This window comes from Cryptotermes secundus, unplaced genomic scaffold (assembly GCF_002891405.2).
Source record: "Cryptotermes secundus unplaced genomic scaffold, Csec_1.0 scaffold1115, whole genome shotgun sequence".
Classification (NCBI taxonomy): Eukaryota; Metazoa; Arthropoda; class Insecta; order Blattodea; family Kalotermitidae; genus Cryptotermes; species Cryptotermes secundus.
The window spans coordinates 370,185-387,847 of record NW_019733848.1 but is presented as its reverse complement, the minus strand read 5'-3'; the positions used below and the strand labels follow the sequence as shown (position 1 = coordinate 387,847).

General features: G+C 39.1%; 1 protein-coding gene across 2 annotated transcripts; it reads right to left on the bottom strand.

Moving 5' to 3' along the window:
• Positions 1 to 4,159: 4,159 nt before the first annotated feature.
• LOC117282614 lies at positions 4,160 to 9,600 on the bottom strand. Of its 2 annotated transcripts, XM_033753002.1 has the most exons (3): positions 9,075 to 9,581; positions 5,564 to 5,670; positions 4,160 to 4,489 (listed from the first exon to the last, which is right to left on the bottom strand). In XM_033753002.1, the coding sequence occupies exons 1-3, from the start codon at positions 9,114 to 9,116 to the stop codon at positions 4,336 to 4,338; spliced, it is 303 nt and encodes a 100-aa protein (XP_033608893.1). In that variant the 5' UTR covers positions 9,117 to 9,581; the 3' UTR covers positions 4,160 to 4,335. The 2 variants fall into 2 exon arrangements, 1 of the variants encoding a protein (XP_033608893.1); XR_004513419.1 differs by lacking the exon at positions 5,564 to 5,670 and having other exon boundaries at positions 4,403 to 4,489; positions 9,075 to 9,600.
• Positions 9,601 to 17,663: the final 8,063 nt, after the last annotated feature.

Here is a 17,663-nt window from a genome sequence, read left to right as displayed (position 1 = left end):
CCCCAATTTTTTTTTTATTTTCTAAATGGTCTGTGTCATGTCAAAGGAAAGTAGGTGAATAGTTCTTCAAGAACTTCTGGTTAAATTTAATGCAGTCATATATAGTCACTGAATCATGCATACACATATAGTGGCAGTTCTATTCTTCCTTGCTTGACTGAAATATGCATATGCCTTTTGAATTGGGAAATTAAGCACAGTTATAATACCCATGAGTCTTAAAGGATTTGCCTTGTTCATCTGTCAGCTTGTGTGTGTTTGCATATTTAGACACATCTAGCCTTAGTACTGACTGGAACATTTTCGATCAGTAATATTCTTACAGTATGCAGCTTTCTACTACAACACTTGATATTACAATTAAATAAATATAAAAATATGGTATGTTTGTATCCCTCATGTATAACTGAAATATCCAAGCATTCTCATATAGCATGTAAAGAATCTCACATTGGAGAGGTTCAGTGTCTCCTCCAACATAATTTAATATATTTTTGAGCTCTAAATTACAAGTATGGAACAGAATAGCAATACAATGCAGCTTCCTTAAGGGAGGGTAATGGAGACCCTGTTAATGCAGTTGTCATCCTTTCAGTATAAATCATAATTTAGCAGGTGGTTCAGCAGTAATGCTTTGACTTCAAGACATCTCAGTCTGAATTTCAGCAAGGACACCAGCTATCATAAGGATTTTCATGTTCTTCCACAGTCTCTCCAGGAAAATGGGCATAATACAATCAGGCCATGATCACTTCCTTTCAGATCCTTTCCAATTTATTATTCCTCAGTTATCCTACCATTCACCATGTTAGGTGGGTCCCACACCCTCTGTTCAGATGAAGGATACACCCTCCAAGTATGGAGGGAAGCTGCAAATATATTGAATAAGCAATCGTGGACAACCGACAAGGGGTGGTCATCCAGCTTGGGGCTTGGGCGTGGGGCTAACAACTCCTCACTGTAAAAAGTAAACTTGCTAACGAAAATTCTCAAGAAGCCTCAGACCTGGACAGATTTCTTGGATAAACTACCTAAGCTAAAGAAGATGGATATGAGATTCGGTACATGGAATGTCTGAACCGCTCAGGGCAGTGACGGAAGAAATCTTGAAATATAAGTTAGATTTAGCAGGGATACAGGTCAGATGGGACAGAGGTGGCATCGCATCAGTAGGTGAATATACATTTTTCTATAGAAAGGGGACTGAAAATCATTAATTAGGTACAGGTTTTTTTCATACATAAGAGAACTGTATCAGCAGTTAAGAGGGTACAGTTTGTTAGTAATAGGATATCATATATAATACTAAATGGTTGCTGGTGTGATATCATTGTTATGAATTTTCATGCTCCAACAGTAGATAAAATTGCTGACATAAAGGACAGATTCTATGAAGAACTGGAACATGTATTTGATAAATTCCCGAAGTACCCTGTGAAAATTCTGTGCCAAAGTAGGAAGGGAAGACATTTTCAAACCAGAGACTGGGAATGAGAGTTTGCATGAAATTAGTAATGATAATGGAGTTAGAGCTGTAAACTTTGCCACATCAAAAAATCTTACTGTCAAACATCATAACGTCCATAAATTTACTTGGACATCTCCTGATGGGAAGATACACAATCAAATAGACCCTATTTTGATAGACAGGAGACGGCACACAGGTATACTTGATGTCCGATCATTCAGGGCAGCAGATTGATACTGACCACTACCTGGTGGTGGCAAAGGTTAAGGAAAGACTGGCAGTCAGCAAACAAACAACACACAGAGTTCATACGGAGAGGTTCAATCTCAAGAAATTAAATGAGGTAGAGGGTAAAGAGCAGTATCATATTGAAATCTCAAATAGGTTTGCGGCTTTGGAAAACTTGGACACTGAGGTAGATGTTAATAAAACTTCGGGAAACTATTAGAGAGAATATAAAAATGTCTGCCAAAGAGAGTCTAGGTTATTATGACCCAAAGAAGCATAAGCCATGGTTCAATGAAGGATGCTCAAAATTATTAGACCAAAGAAAGCAGGCCAAATTGCAATGGTTACAGGATCCAAGCAAGTTAAATGGGAATATCTGAAAGACAAAATTGATGAGCTTGCAATGAACAGTAAGAACAAGAACAAGACCTGTACAGAGGAATAAATGACTTTAAATTATTTAAACAGTTTCACTCTGTGAAGGGTTAAGCTAAGTTAATGTTTCTTGTATTTATATATTTGTAATGTACCGCCTCTGTGCTCCAGTGGTCAGAGTTCCTGGCTACAGATCCAGAGGTCCAGGTTCGATTCCCAGCGCTACCAGATTTTTTCGGAGAAGTAGTGGGTCTGGAACGGGATCCACTCAGCCTCGTGAGGATAATTGAGGAGCTATTTCAAGGAAATAGCGGCTCTGGTCTAGAAAACCGAAATTAATGGCTGTGGGGACTTGTTGCGCTGACCACATGACACCCTCTATCCGCAAAAGTTGCCACTAACTTCGCTGACAAGGGGCAGTCGCTTGGTCAGTATAGTTCACTTGTGGACTAGAGTTTGTTTGATTTGTATATTTTTAACACAAGTGGAAGCCTGTACATACTGTTTCGTGTCTACGTATATTAGAGGTTAATATCATATGGTATCACACTATGCCATTTATCTTAAAAAAGAAATATATTTTACTCCTCACATGAAAGCAGGCATAACTCAGAAAATGATAGACAGTGGAAGTGTGATGTGGTGATTTATAAAGGACCTCAGTACATTACATCAGCATCTCTCCCCAGAGCTTGAACTAATTAAGAATTGTACCTCCACTTTTTAAAGTGTTATTTCAGTAGCAGGAAAATATACATACATATATCTGCCTGATTTATTCTCTATTCATTTTCATCCATGTCTTTTACAGTTATTCTTGTAACATTTCTGGAAATGAGATTTTAATATGTAAGATTCAGAGTTCATTCTGAAATATTTTATATATAATATTCTTTAAAAGCCTAAAAATAATTATCAATCACTTTTTAATTTTACGTGCTGATATGTTCACAAGTTGCAGCACATTGACAAGGAATATGTATTTTTATCTGACCTACTAAAAGGTAATTTATTTTAAAGTAGACACCCTCATGTTTGGTTACTCTTTCTGACAAAGGCAATATGATATGATAGGAATATATTTACTTTCTTCAGCAGTGGTGACAATACTGATAAATGGAAACTCATACTGTTATGTTATTATATGTACTTAATGCTTCATTTTACACTAATCCTTTTGTCACTTCTACAGCTGCATGATATGTATAGAACTGTTCCCACTACAGTCATGTTCTCGTTTCAAGAGATTGAGGAAAGAAGGAATTAAAATAGTTAAGTTAAACAGTTCTACTGTGAAATTACTGGCTTTCCTTGCAAAGGAATACATTTATACTTGAAGGGATGAAATGCTGCAGACAGCTCAGATGTCAGACAGATGAATACTGGGTATCCCAGTATACTAACAGTGAATAATACTGATTAAACAAAGAGGATATGGAAAACAGCAGAATGGTCTGTTTTGAACAGTAGCTCAGCATTCACTGGGGAAAAGCTTAGGGATACCGCTATTTTGATGGATATACAGTAAAACTTGGTTATAGCAAAATCGGTTTCTGCGACACCTTGTCTATTGCATCAAATATTCAATGGTACGAACTAAATCCTCATAAAGCAACTGTTTTTATACCTTGCTTAGTACGACATGCACAAATACATCAACCTCGTATGTAGCGTCATTTTCATTCCTGAATTTCTCCGATATCATGGGAAAGTTCGATGTGTCTGCCCACCCTCACTTTCTCTACTTGCTGATATGACTGTCCTGGAAGAATACGACCACGGGCTGCAAGAGGAGCGCGGGTTTTATGCGAAAACAAGGGTGTGGGGTGGGACTGCGTGAATAGTGCAAGAGGACGCGGCAGGTTGTTAACTACATTCNTGATATTACACATTTGGGCAATTCCACGTTAATGTTACGTTAGTCTGTATTTAACTACGTATTTCACTAAAAAATGCAACATTTTAACTCGGTTTTTGGTAGATTTTTACGTGACTAACATAAGGCTACTGTGGAAGTGCCCATTTCGGTTACAACGACATTCGTTTATAACGACACTATTTTTAGGTCCCTTTGATGACGTTATAACCAAGTTCTACTGTATATGGAATAACTATATCATACAGCTTACATAAGAATTTATTTACAGTACAACTGAGCTCATGAAAATTATGTAGTGTCTGAAGTATACAGTCTCTCCAACTGCAGGCAGTATTAGTATTGCGTACTGGTGAAATCTAGATTACAAGAAAGTCTCTGTCATGCATTATCCAGCACTTTCACTGTTCTGTAATTGTTCATCCTCACTTTTCCTCAGTTGTCTTGTAAGTTCTAATTGCTGTTGAAGCAAGTAAATATTCTCTGTCTTTCTTCTCTGTTGGCGCTCCACATCTCTAATTACACCATCATGGAGCCTGTCCCTAAATAAAAACAGCATCACATTACTTGCAGTGGTTTACAGGAGTCAGTGCTGTACAAGAGAGGCACAGTGCTGCTGTTGCAGAACAATATGCAGTCCTGAGTCCTGGCTAGAAAACTATAGCCAACCTATCCTAGATTTTGTGCTATAACATGCAAATGAGCCCAGGGAACAGTGTATCAGACTCATACTGACTGACTAAACAACCATGAGCTCTCATACTATCCACAAGTTTGCAATAGCAGAAACACTTAACTAATTTTAGTTATAAGAAGAAAAACTTGTTCTACTGTATCATATTATGTGGCACTGTAAATGATGTAACATTCAAAGCATGTTCATTTACCTGTCTAAATGCTGTTTATAATGAACGTAGCTAATAATTCCAACTGACATAGTTATTGCAGCACCTAAGGCTATTCTGGAGACTAAAGACATGCTTTTCTCGGGCTACAAGACTTGAACACAAAAATTTCTGCAAACAAAAGAATGTTAATATTAACCTTATAGTGTTTGAAAATTCATTTACCTGTTTCAATAAAATGATTTCAATACTTTTTTTCTTTCCACTCAGACATTTTGCAGGTGAAAATCTTGGAACTCAACTATGAAAGTTAAAATTTCAACTTACACACTTAAGTGACCACATATTCTTGATTTTGCATGTGTGTGTTTTTATGTATGTATATATATTACAATAGTCGATAACTTTGTGGACTGGCTGCAAAGCGTTGTTGCAGTGCATTACAGTGGATAGGCTGAGGCACAATATGATGCCGTCAATTCATCTCCCACCACAGGAAGAGGCAGTTGTGTGGAAACAGCGTGACCAGAACTACTGCCTCTACTGTGAACTGCAGTTAAATGCAAATGGCAGAAATCGAAAATGTGTCAGTTTGAACGACGGGCAACCATGAAGTTCTGCCAGAAACTAGGCAAATCCCCTAGCGAAACGTTTGGCGTAGGAAGAATTGGCTGTTGCTACACGACAATGCCCCTGCACATCGCTCTGTTCTTGTCCAAGAGGAACTGGAAAGGCAACAGGTCACCGTTTTGCCACACCCTCCGTACTCACCTGTCATGTGTCAACAGAAAGTTCACCTTGGGGCTTGCTGAAGTATAAATAAACAGGTCATGGTAAATGAACTCAAGACATATCCATGTTTCCTCAGGTTCTGCCATCTATACAGCATGAGACAGATGCACGTCACATGGTTGCAGGGTGTAACTGCAGTCTTCTGAGGTGTGACGCCATGAGTACAACGTTTCATAGGAATCTCTCAATCAGAAGGCATGATATCATATCCCAAAAGACTGTAATCTCCATACTGTTTTATTGAGAACAAAGGATCCCATGCGCACATTTACATAACCAACTGCATGGAGATGAGTCCTCCTTGAGAAGCCACCAGCTCCTCAGCCAGTCAAAAATTTTCCAGCATTTTATGGGATCCGAAGGTTCATTACTATGAAGAACCTCAAAACTTACATAGTTCATTACTATGTTCACAAGAGCCTACCACTGATCCCTATCCTTGGCCAGATCAATCCAGTCCAGGATACCCCATCCTATTTCTCTAAGATACATTTGAGTATTACCTCCCACCTACCTCTAGGTCTTCCCAGTAATCTTTTTTCCTTCTGGCTTTCCCACTGAAATCCTATATGCATTCCATTTCTCCCCATGCATGCTACATTCCTTGCCCATCTCACCCTCCTTCACTTTATCACTCCAATTATATCTGGCCAAAAGTATCAGTTGTGGAGCTCATTACGCAATTTTTTCAACCTTCTATTATTTCATCCCTCTTTGGTCTGAATATTCTCCCTGGTACCCCTGTCTTTCATTTATTTTCTTTTTGTTCCAGAAATGTCTGCTAGCTTCAAGTCTTAAAATTGTTCTGATCATCCCCATTTATTTGGCCTGGATCCTGTAACATTACAATTTTGCTTCTTTCCTTTGATCTAATAGTTTTGAATATCCTTCATCCAACCATGACCTATGCTGCTTCAATCTGTAATAACCTGGATTGTTTTGGGCTAAAACTTTAATATTCTCTCTGACAGCTTCCCAAGGTCTACTGACATCCACATCATTGTTCAAGTTTTCTAAAGATGTATACCTGTCTGAGATTTTAATCTAATACTGATATTTATTTCCATCTTAATTAGTTTCTTGAAACTGAATCACTCAATATCAAATTTTTATGTCGCTTGCTTACTTAACAGCCAGTCTCTCCCCAGCTTTTGCCACCATCAAATAGTGATCAGTATCATGATATAGCCCCCTGAAACCTGGACATCGAGTACACTTGAAAGCCATCTCCTGTCTATCAAAATATAGTCTGAGTGTCTATCAGGAGACACCTAAGTAAACACACGAGCTTTATGACTTGGGAACATTGTACTCTTGACAACTACATTTTTGAGGCAAAGTTTACTACTCTAATTATCATTACTAATTTCATGCAAACTCTCATTCCCAATTGTTGCATTGAGTGTATGTTTTCTCTCCACTTTGGCACAGAAAACTCTCCAACAAAATTTCCATATGGCACTTTTACCCACCTCCTATGCAATGGGGGCTAGGGACTCTTTCCCTGCAGGCAAAGCAGTTTAGGTATGAAACTAACCATTCTCCTCCACCTAGTGCCAAGGTCAAGAACTGAGAGCTATACCTCCACTTCCCACATGTCTTTATGTCATTGTCCTTAATTAAGCACAGGGGTAACTTTACTTTTATTTAGGGAATTTATCAAATAAATTTCATAGTTCCTCATAGCAGCTGTACCCTGTTGGGCCATGAACATTCAGAACAATGATATCACACCAGTGACCTCTTAAGAGTTATATATGACGACCTATAACTAACAAATTCTACACTCTTAACTGCTGATACGATTCTTATATGTACAACAAATCCTATACCTAATTGAAGATTCTCATTCCAAACTTCCCAGAAAAGTTTATAATCTGCTGCTGATTCAGTGTCGCCCCTGTCCCATGTGACCTGTATTCCCACTGAATCTAACTTTCAGTCTGCTATTTCTCTTGCAACTATTGCCTGTGAACCAGTCCTATACAGACTCATTATATTCCTCATTCCAAATCTCATGTCCATTTTCCTTGCTTATGTCATTCCAAAGAATTTGCCCAAGTCAGAGGCCCTGTGTAACATTTTGCAACAGATTGTTGTTTTATGGTGAGGAGTTGCTAGCCCAACGCCCAGTCCCCAGTTTGAAGACCACCCCTAGTCGGCTGTCCACAACTGCTAATTCCATATATTCGCAGCTACCCTCCATATCTGGAGGCCACATGCTGTGGTGAAGAAGGACCCATTTAACATAGCACCCATTTACCTGCAGGGTCAAAAACAGTTTTTCACTTGTGTAAGAAAATGTCATTGTTTATTCTCATTTGCAAGTGAAAGCTATGAAACTGTCAAGACACATATTTAATTGATACTTGTAGTTCCTTGCAAACAATTTGCGTAATGTGTTTATTTATGTTGTTAGAGTAAAACAAATGGCAATCCCAGTGTAGCAAATTATTGTATAAGCAAACTCCATGTGTGTATTTTACTTAGGCCTGTAGCACACTCTCAGTGACATATGTTCAACTACAGTAACACATTTCTATTGTTTGCATCCTGTTTTGCAGCAGAGCATAACAGCACAAAAATGGGACTGAATGTAGTAACGTTGTATTAACTGAATGTAAATGCAGAATACAGTAACACCAGCAAACGAATCATTTCTGCATAACAAAAGACAGAAACCAATACAAAGACCACCTTTATGAGCACAGCCTATTACAACACAGAGACATGAAGCTACTCACTGTTCACAATGATAAATTGTTTTTAAGTTCTAATTTTTAACGATAAACTTGTCATCTCAATCTTAATGGAATTTATTTGTAATGCAATTAATATTAATAAGAACTACACATAGGGTCTGACTGTACATTATTAAGTTATCTATCTCACTTTGTGCTACATTAAGTATGTGTATGCTTACTACAATGCAAAGTGAGAAGCTAGTAGACGAGATATAAGGTCGCACATTACAAAGTCAATAATTAAATTGTGTATCTAACAAACACCTTAAGTTGAGCCTTTAAGGGTTTTAAATTAATCGATGAAAACACTGTTGCGTTTGATGGTTTAATGTATTTAAGGTTTTAATACCTTTTTAATTACAATAAGACATCATTGTAATGGCTATCACAAATGTTCGATAGTCTGATTAATGTATATGAGTCTCCTACAAATATCAGATGCTCCAAATATGGCAGATTTCTCAGTTTATCTTCAAAGGACAATAATGTGTAACAAAAGCAATGATTTTTTTCTTGCCTCCCATTCCCAGTGACCCAGCTATGATGCATGCACACACGCATGACTGCTTTTTAACTTTGTTATTTAAAGACAATGCCAATGAATTGCATTTGCACAGTACAAAACTTGAAAGTACTAAAAGAGCTTCCTAACCTATAAATCCTAATACATACTGATGTTATACTCGAATACGTCTTAATTATATAGTTTAGTAATAAATCCATTTACTTCAATACGAATAACAGACCTTAGAGAAATAGGCTGTTGGGGGAGAATGAACTGGATTCATGTGAGAACACGGGCCACTGCTGGTCTCTGATAAACAGGATTATGCACCTTCGCTTCCTTCCCTTCCACAGAATAGTAAGAAGGCAGACGTTGAGCTCGCAGGATCGCTGTTATTAGTAGATACTGTGTGCTTTTCCCACGTGCCAGTTGCTAGTTTTTAACTGATATATTTCTTTTAGGGCAGTAACACATTTAAAAAGAAAACAAATGCCAACTTTGCACAGCCAGACAGGAGAGGTTGTAAATAACGTCCATTCATTTATGAAAAGTGAAGCGGCTGCAGTTCATGTATTGATACCGTTAAGAAAGGTACAAGAGAGAGTAGTTGGGCTAACCGGAGTTTCAGAAAGAAGTTTACGGAGAATTCTGAATGAAGGTTCTCGATGTGAAAAAGAAGGCGCTATGTTCGGAACTCCCGGTAAACACCATTCTGTACCTGAACGGATAACAAATCCAGATGATTTCGATATATCTGTGATTCGGCGGACAGTGTNCTTACATAGTGTATGGTTTCTACACCCAAGAAGAAACTGTGCCTACTGTGAGGAAACTACTTCCAAAACTCAAGGAAACCATTAATTTCAAGGGAGGTAGTACCAGCCTGAAATTGATTTTGGGTTTTAAATGGAAGAAAACGCGAAATAAGAGGGGCGCCTTGATCGAGAGGGACGACATTAGGTCGAAGAGAGTAGCACATTTGCGTGCAATAAAGAAGTACAGGAAGGAAGGTCGGCCTATAATTTATGAGGACGCGACCTTCATTCACAGCGGTCACACCAGACCTAAAAACTGGACGGATGACACTCCATCAGTGTACATGGCACCCGTATCGAAGGGCCAGAGGCTGATTATTGTGCAAGCGGGAGGCAGAACCGGCTTCATTCCCGGGTCATTGTTGATATATATATCTCATCTGAAGACCGGGGACTATCACAGCGAAATGAACGCGACAAATTATCAGAAGTGGCTAACAGAAGAACTTATTCCGACGTTCTGAACACAGCAGTGACAGGGACTCCAGTTCCAAACTTTGCTCTGGGCCCAAAATCGGCCATTTTTAACATCTCATATCTCCTGTGGAGAAGCCCAGAGCAAAGTTTGGAAGCTCCTGAAAAATGTTGGAAAATAGGTATGGTGTTCAAAACTATGTGATTATATTCTTCATGTAGGAGAAAACAAAGGGTAGAAACCACAGATCTGATACTTCCCTCCTCCCATTGGTTTCTGAAGGTGAAAAATAGCGTTTTTCCCAAAATCGATAGGTAAGTTTCGAGCTTAATTAGACCTAGAGGAAGTGAGTTGAGTGAAATCTTGTAATGACATGATTTGTTGCCCATATCATGAGGAACAAATTGGTTTTTCATTGGAGTCTCTAGCTGCAATAGTTATCGAGATATGGGAGATAACGCAAACCTCAATTTGAGCCGAAAACGCGTTTTTTTCGCATTATAAAAACGGCTGTACCGAGCGGATTACATTTTTTAAATATTTTTGAGGTGTGAAAATATGTAGAAATAAGTGTACAAAATATGATTTTTTTTTTTTAACTGGTGAGCGACCTCTCTGGACGACTTCACATGGAATGACCCCTAACCGATTCCCCTCTTTTTCTGTATGTTCTGTGAAGATGTCCTGTGTGGGAGGTATGTAACACATGAGATTTGTGTCTACTGTCCGAGACTGAACATTTTTTATTTATTATCAATGTGTGTATTCTAGAGACCTAAGAAACATCTCATCCCAGAGATATGCTATCCTGATGGATGTGTTTCTTAGTTTTACTCAGCTACAGAATAGTTCAAATTAGGCCCAGCCATTTCCTTTGCATTTTTCATTATTCACTAATGATCCATCATTGATTGCTGTAGAGTCTAGCAGAGGATAAGGTGCAAAGTGTATGAGCAGAAGTAGGCAAGGGGCATGAAGCTGTGAAGGGTAGAAGGCCACACAAACACACACACACACACACACGTGTCAGTGCCAGCCTTCTTCTGTGTTTGGGTATAGCGCACTGTTGAAATGGTAAAGAGTACTGGCATTTTGGAGGACTTTCCTTCCACTTTATATTATCGCAGCAGGTGAAATGTGAGCAGCAATCATTGATGAGCGAATGAGTTCGGTCGGAGAGCGACCAGCAAGTTTGTGCATCACTAAAAATTTAGTGCCTCTTGTAGTACCAGACTCAGTGTCAGGGGATCATCTTGATTTAGCAAAGTTGTGGGTTGGTTAACACAATTCATAGTGCACTCAGATTTAGAATTTGTATAGATTTATCTGCACTCTCTATGTTGGCAATCCTGTAAGGGTTAGAGTAAAACATCTTAAATCAGGAGTGTGCTTCAAAGAAATCAGAAATTTTGACCAGTCATAAAGTGTGTTGAGGTGGACAGCTGGTGAAGCTGTTTGTATATAATTGTTATTATATGTTGGCAGTCCTGGAGTGGCATCAGTGGAGGGAAGCTGTTCCTAGTGAGCAAGTTCCATGCAGTGCCTTCGCCTCCTGAACTATCTGCCATCTTCGAGCACCTGCTGTATGAAAGGTGCATGTCACATCAGATAGATACCTCTAGCTTTCTTGTCAGAATGTTTGGAAACATTGTAGAGATTGTAAATAAAATTCATAGAACACTGCTTGAGGCAAGCAGTAGCACTTTGTGCAGGGGGCGTGACGTCATTGGTAACACAGTTCAAAAGTAAACCAAATAATGGGGTGCTGAGGCAGATAGAACTGGGTTAACTTGCCAAAACTGGATATTCAGGAACCCAGGTTGAAATGTTGCTGCCATTCTTCAGAGCTGAGTGGAGTTTTGAAGGTTGCAGGGCCAGATTCTTGCATTTTATCTAATTTTATTAATCCATTTTATAGAAGTTCATTGACTCTGCAGTTATTTAATTAGAATCCACCTCATGGTGATGTATCACGATCCAAACATATAGTTGTTCAGTATAAGCATGATATATTAATCAAGACATTGTTGTCTGTTTAATTTTATTGTCAAGTCATGCTGTGTCTGCAACCCCCATTTGCAGTGATAATATAACAGAACAGGATTCAAAGAACTAGGTATAAATTTGTGATTGCACTAGTATGGAAAATTCCCGTTCTTGAAATTTTTTTCAAATTTTCTGTTCTCTGGACTGAAAAATCTGTTCTCACATGTGTCTAGTATGGGAACAGTGGTGGAGTTATGTCACCACTAGGATGGCACTAGATGCTAGTGTAAAGATACTTCTGGTATTCATACTCTGGTCAGACATTCATACACAGGTCTTTTCTTCTGTGAGGTTACCTATGCAGGGCACAGTGTACTGGGGTTCATACAGTAGACTGATGTAGGTAGGATGAATAATGAATTGAAATGGAGATGTTTTCTGTGTTCAGAGGATGCAATCCTGTGAATGGCTCCAACACTAACACACTGCAGATAAGCTCACTTCACATAACATTCTGTGGACAGAATAAGCACGTTTGTGCAGCATCCACATCAGGCATGAGATAATTGTTGGGGACATTGTTGTGGTTTTAGCATAGGAGTTTCAGGGCACTGGGCATGGAGGCCTCCTTGGTTGTGGAATCCTCTGGTGGCAAGACTTCAAGCAGCTGTAACAGTGGTCAATGTCAGCATGTTAGGGTGTATTGGAGAGGATACCATGCCATGCACCGATTGGAACATCTTTAGTGACTATTGAGCAGCCCATAAATTAATCATTCGATAGCTTGTGCCACTTGACAGTGAAGCATATCTTGAAAACTAAACCTCGCAGGACACATGTTGTGCAGTATATTTTACGACGTTCTTCCTTTTTTTTTTTTTTCCACTCTGTATAGTGTGTTCAGATTTACAATTTGTAAAGCCCTGCATAATTGTTACAGTATATTGGCAGTTTTGGAGCTGCATCAGAGAAGAAAATCTCTGTTGAGTTTGTCGGTGAGCAATGATTGTACAGCATTTGCCTCTTAGGTAGTGCACCATCTGTGAGGAGGTCCTGTACCGCTGGTGTGTATCGTCTCATGTTCATTCTTCTATGCCAGCATTTTTGCACTTTGTTCAGTAGATATAGTGAAATGTAATTTCTACAGTGCATTATAAACTTGATAAATTTTGTATCTCATATAAAAATCCCCCCCCCCCCAGTTTGGTACCGTAATGGAGTGGGGAGGGTGGGACTCCAGAACCCCTACTCTAGGCAGTGCATGTAAGGGGGTGGTGAAGGGAGGGAGGCTTTCAGGTAGTTATTATAGCAGCACATGTTTGGTCTCATCTGCAAGGTCATGACACAAGATTAGTGAATGGCTTGCACTGTCTAACACGATATGAATGATAATCCTGTTTTAATATTATATTTGAAAATTATGGCTCTACTCATGCTTTCAGGTCAAACTCATGTTAGGGGGAGCGACATGTAGGCTTGGTTGGTGGCATTTGTTAGAAGAAGCCAACAGCCAGTCAGGAAATAACAGCACTTTTACAGCATTTCAGTGACATTCAAGCATCGCTGTTAAGTAGCAACCAGGAAATACTTGCAAATATATGAATGTCACAAAAGAATAGTTGTGCTGTCTTTTAAAAGCCAGGAGACTAGAATTCAGGGCAAGACCACATTGACACACGTGTGCACACACACTTCTGTGTCAACAGTTCAAAAATCTGACACATTGTCATCTTTCAGCTGGATGCTGCATGGGAACTATTCTGACTTCCAACTGAACCGTCAGTTATTCAAGTCAAAGTCACATTGCGACTGACGGTCAGTCAGTCAGTCAGTCAGTCAGTAAGTCTTGGTGTTGAGCCCCAAATATTAATTATTACCGTTTGACAGTTACGGTCTTGTTTCTGTGGGGCACCTTCTCTGACGAGAGGACGGGTCTGTCTTTTGCATATGCTGTTGGGCCTTGCCAGCGCAGTCATATTCGGGTCAGAGTCCCTTGGGACTCGCAACCATATTTTACTCTCTCAGAATTGAGACTTCCCTTTTCGTCGTCTCCTACGACTCGCAGGGTCACGGTGGAGGTATTTGACCCCGCCTCCACACGGGGTGGGCGCGCACGCACACACACACACACACACACAGTTCACTCTGTCAGTTATTGTTGGCTTCTCATTATATAGCCTGGGTTCAGACCACAGCACAGAAAACACATCCATTGCCTAGCAATGGATATATGTGAATCCACACAGAAAACATCTCCTGCAACACCGGTTCTGTTGTTGCCTGCGTGTATTGTGGGCATTGCCTAGAAATGGGTCTACTCTGTTGATAGCATATTTATTGTGGCCTTGTTTGCCAAGTCTTTCCCTAGCAATGGGTCTAAATGTCAGTACTTTCGTCCCTTACAAATCTGGCTGCATCGTAATTGTGGGGGGTTGGTGTATTTGGCCTCTGTTGATTGTTGGATTCATTAACAACATCTTTTTCCAGCTGCACAGATTATAACATCAGCCAGTAGCATGATTAAGGATGGCAAATTTAAAGGTATGTACATGCAAGGAAGTAGGCATGGCATGGTCTAATTTAAGGTACAATTACAGCATTTGTGTGGAAGAAGTGACGAATACTACAATAATAATAGTCAACAATAATAATGCTTGCTGTCCATGCTGAATTCAAACCTAGGACCACCGAAATAGGAAGTAGGAATACTGACCACTTAGGCACTGTCTACACGAGCGCACAAAATGCATCAGTTGTAGAAATAAATGAGGCGAATGCTATACTTTCTTCTGGCACCAGTGCAGACAAAAAACTATGCACCACATTCTGCCACTGAGTGGTATCCTCAGCAACTTCCTCAGTAAAGTACGTTCATTACAACGGATGCATTTTGTGCACTCATGTAGACACTGCCTTAACAATAATATTCAGTTTGAGACTTTGAAGTACTAAATTCCCCATGACTGCATTGAGAACAATGTAAGAAATCACTACAGGTGTCAAACTTGAAGAGGTTAATGTTTAAATCTGTCACAGTAATTCCTATGAAAGCAATAAATTGTTTATTATTACTGACTACAAGTAATATATTCCCCATCTTTCAAGTTTAATTTGTGCTTTTAAATTCCATAGATAGCACCTAGGCTTAGAAAGGTGTCTTGAGGATGTCATACAATATTTCTCCCCTGTTTTATATCAACTCTGCCAGTTATAATTGCAACAAAGGACCATGTTTAGGTATTTAATTCAGTGTTCAGTAACGATAAAGCAGACATGGAAGCTTGCATCTGTCCATAGCCATGGGGTGAAAATGGCCAAAGAACTGCATCATCCTGAAGTCACAACACACCAAGCAGCTTCACTTCAAATACTTTTTCATGTTAGGAGTGAACATGGAAAAGGCATGAGCATCAAGGTAAGTGTATGTATTAGTCTGAAACATATTTTTGGGATAAGTGGCCCAACTGTTCCTCATACCACAATAAGAACTGGTGAATAACTCATACTGGAGAGAGAGAGATTATATCTAACAGAAATTAGTTTCCTTTTGATCAGTATCTCGCTTTGCTTCCATGCTGAAAGATATGTACTCGTATTTCAGTATACAGTGAAACCTCGATTCGTTTTCGTCGGGGGTCCCGAAAGAAACGATATGTGCGAGGCCTATATAAAATGAATGAAAACGGTTACATTTGCCTATATGTATTAACTAAATAAAAAAACGTAAACCAGTGATAATATTTCCACTCTCAGGTCCAATTTGCGTTACTACTGGTACCAGGCAAAGAGGACATTTTCCAGCTTGCTGTAGGGACACTCCTTGCCCATCTTCCTCTTCTTGGCTGACGTATCACACTTATCAGCCAGCTCTCAGATCTCCCTTTTCTTTGCGATAATCGAATTTAGGGTTGGTGGCAGGCCTAGTCGCTTGGCTATGTCAGTCCTCTTCTCTGATGGGGTTTTTTCCACCTCTTCTATAATGCGCAGTCGTTCTTCTGAAGTCCGAACTTTTTTCACAGGAAACGCCATGTGGGAGAAAATTGTTGATGACGCTAACAATAATACGAAGCACGTCGAGGATCGAACACGCGATGACTATAAACTCAACCAGGCGAAATCGCGAACTGAGTTGATTCACACGATTCACACTAACATACAGGAAAGTTTTCCTAGCTGGTAGGCTCTCGGCCTCTCGGCATCCCCTTATCGCTCATGCTCATTGTTTTGCAGGTAAGACTCATTCAAGGTCACATACCACATTTTGACGGTACTGCATCTTTCTATACCACGTTTCAAAAACATCAACCGCTTTTACTACTACCAATGCTTACTAACATTGTGTGGTGTTGCATTTTCTTAAAAACGATCAATGCGGGATTAACATTCATGGGGACCAAGAATTCCGAACGATACAGGCGGGTTTTATTTCCATAGTTTAAATACGATTTGTTCAGGGACCACAGAAATTGAACGATAGATCGAGGTTTCACTGTATTGAAATTTTGCATGTGAGATTATGTTTGATTTTTGTAATGTGTTGTAAATTAAATTTAGAAAATCAACTTGAGACGGCACTTTAGAGAATTCATTGACTGTTATAACAAAAAACCGAATTTGTTAGATAATAATGGAAAGTAATATAGTATCGTATATCGTTCATAATCGAGAAGTGGAAGTAGACCGGTGACATTTACGCTCCAGGTATCAATACAAGCCACAGAACTGCTGTGAGAGTTACGATTTTACATAAACGGGAAATTTATTGAATTATATTAGAATGAATTAAAGTATTTGGTTGAAAATAGTTGATTAATGTTGGATAATTATGCTACTAATCGATATGGTATGTGACGCTAGATATATTTCTTTGTATGATGATGAATTCGTACTATATGCCACAATTAAGAAGTTGCATTCGTTTACAATTATTTATTAGAGTCCGTCGCAACACAACAATACAATGATCAAGGCTAAAATTAGCTCAGCTACATTTTTCGGCTATTAAAGCCATCATCAGCCAAACACGTGAATACATATTCACACTTCTGAACTGCATTTGAGATGGTAAAGGCGGATACTCGATAATTATTACATTATAAAAATACAATGAACTATATTATAAACACGAAACTTATGGCGTAAAATAAAGTTAAAAATTCGGTTAATATCATCAAGTTCTTGCAATTTTGTTATATTCCCTCGGACATAATGGCACATTCTATACTTTTGTACATGTAACTGCTTGGAAATGTAAGAATAATGGCATTAAATTTATTGTTCCACTATTAATTTTGGTATCTATGATATAGTTGTATTGTTTACTTACTGTTTAGCCGGTGCCTCATCAGCTAGCTCTTTCTGAAGGACCCAACAGAATAGGTGTTTTCCCTCACCTGAGGACGGAAACAGATCCAGTTTCCGAAACGTCGTGTTTTTCTTAGTTATCTTAAAACCAGGACGATGGATAAAGTCCGAAAACCCAATTTGTCTGTGTGTTATACACCATCGTCAGAATCCTATAGTAACTACAAGCACATATAGATTGCGACGTGTTGCGCAATGGTGGACACCCCCTCCGTCCCCAGCGCTGTCGTGGCAGGTGTCAGCGCTCTTC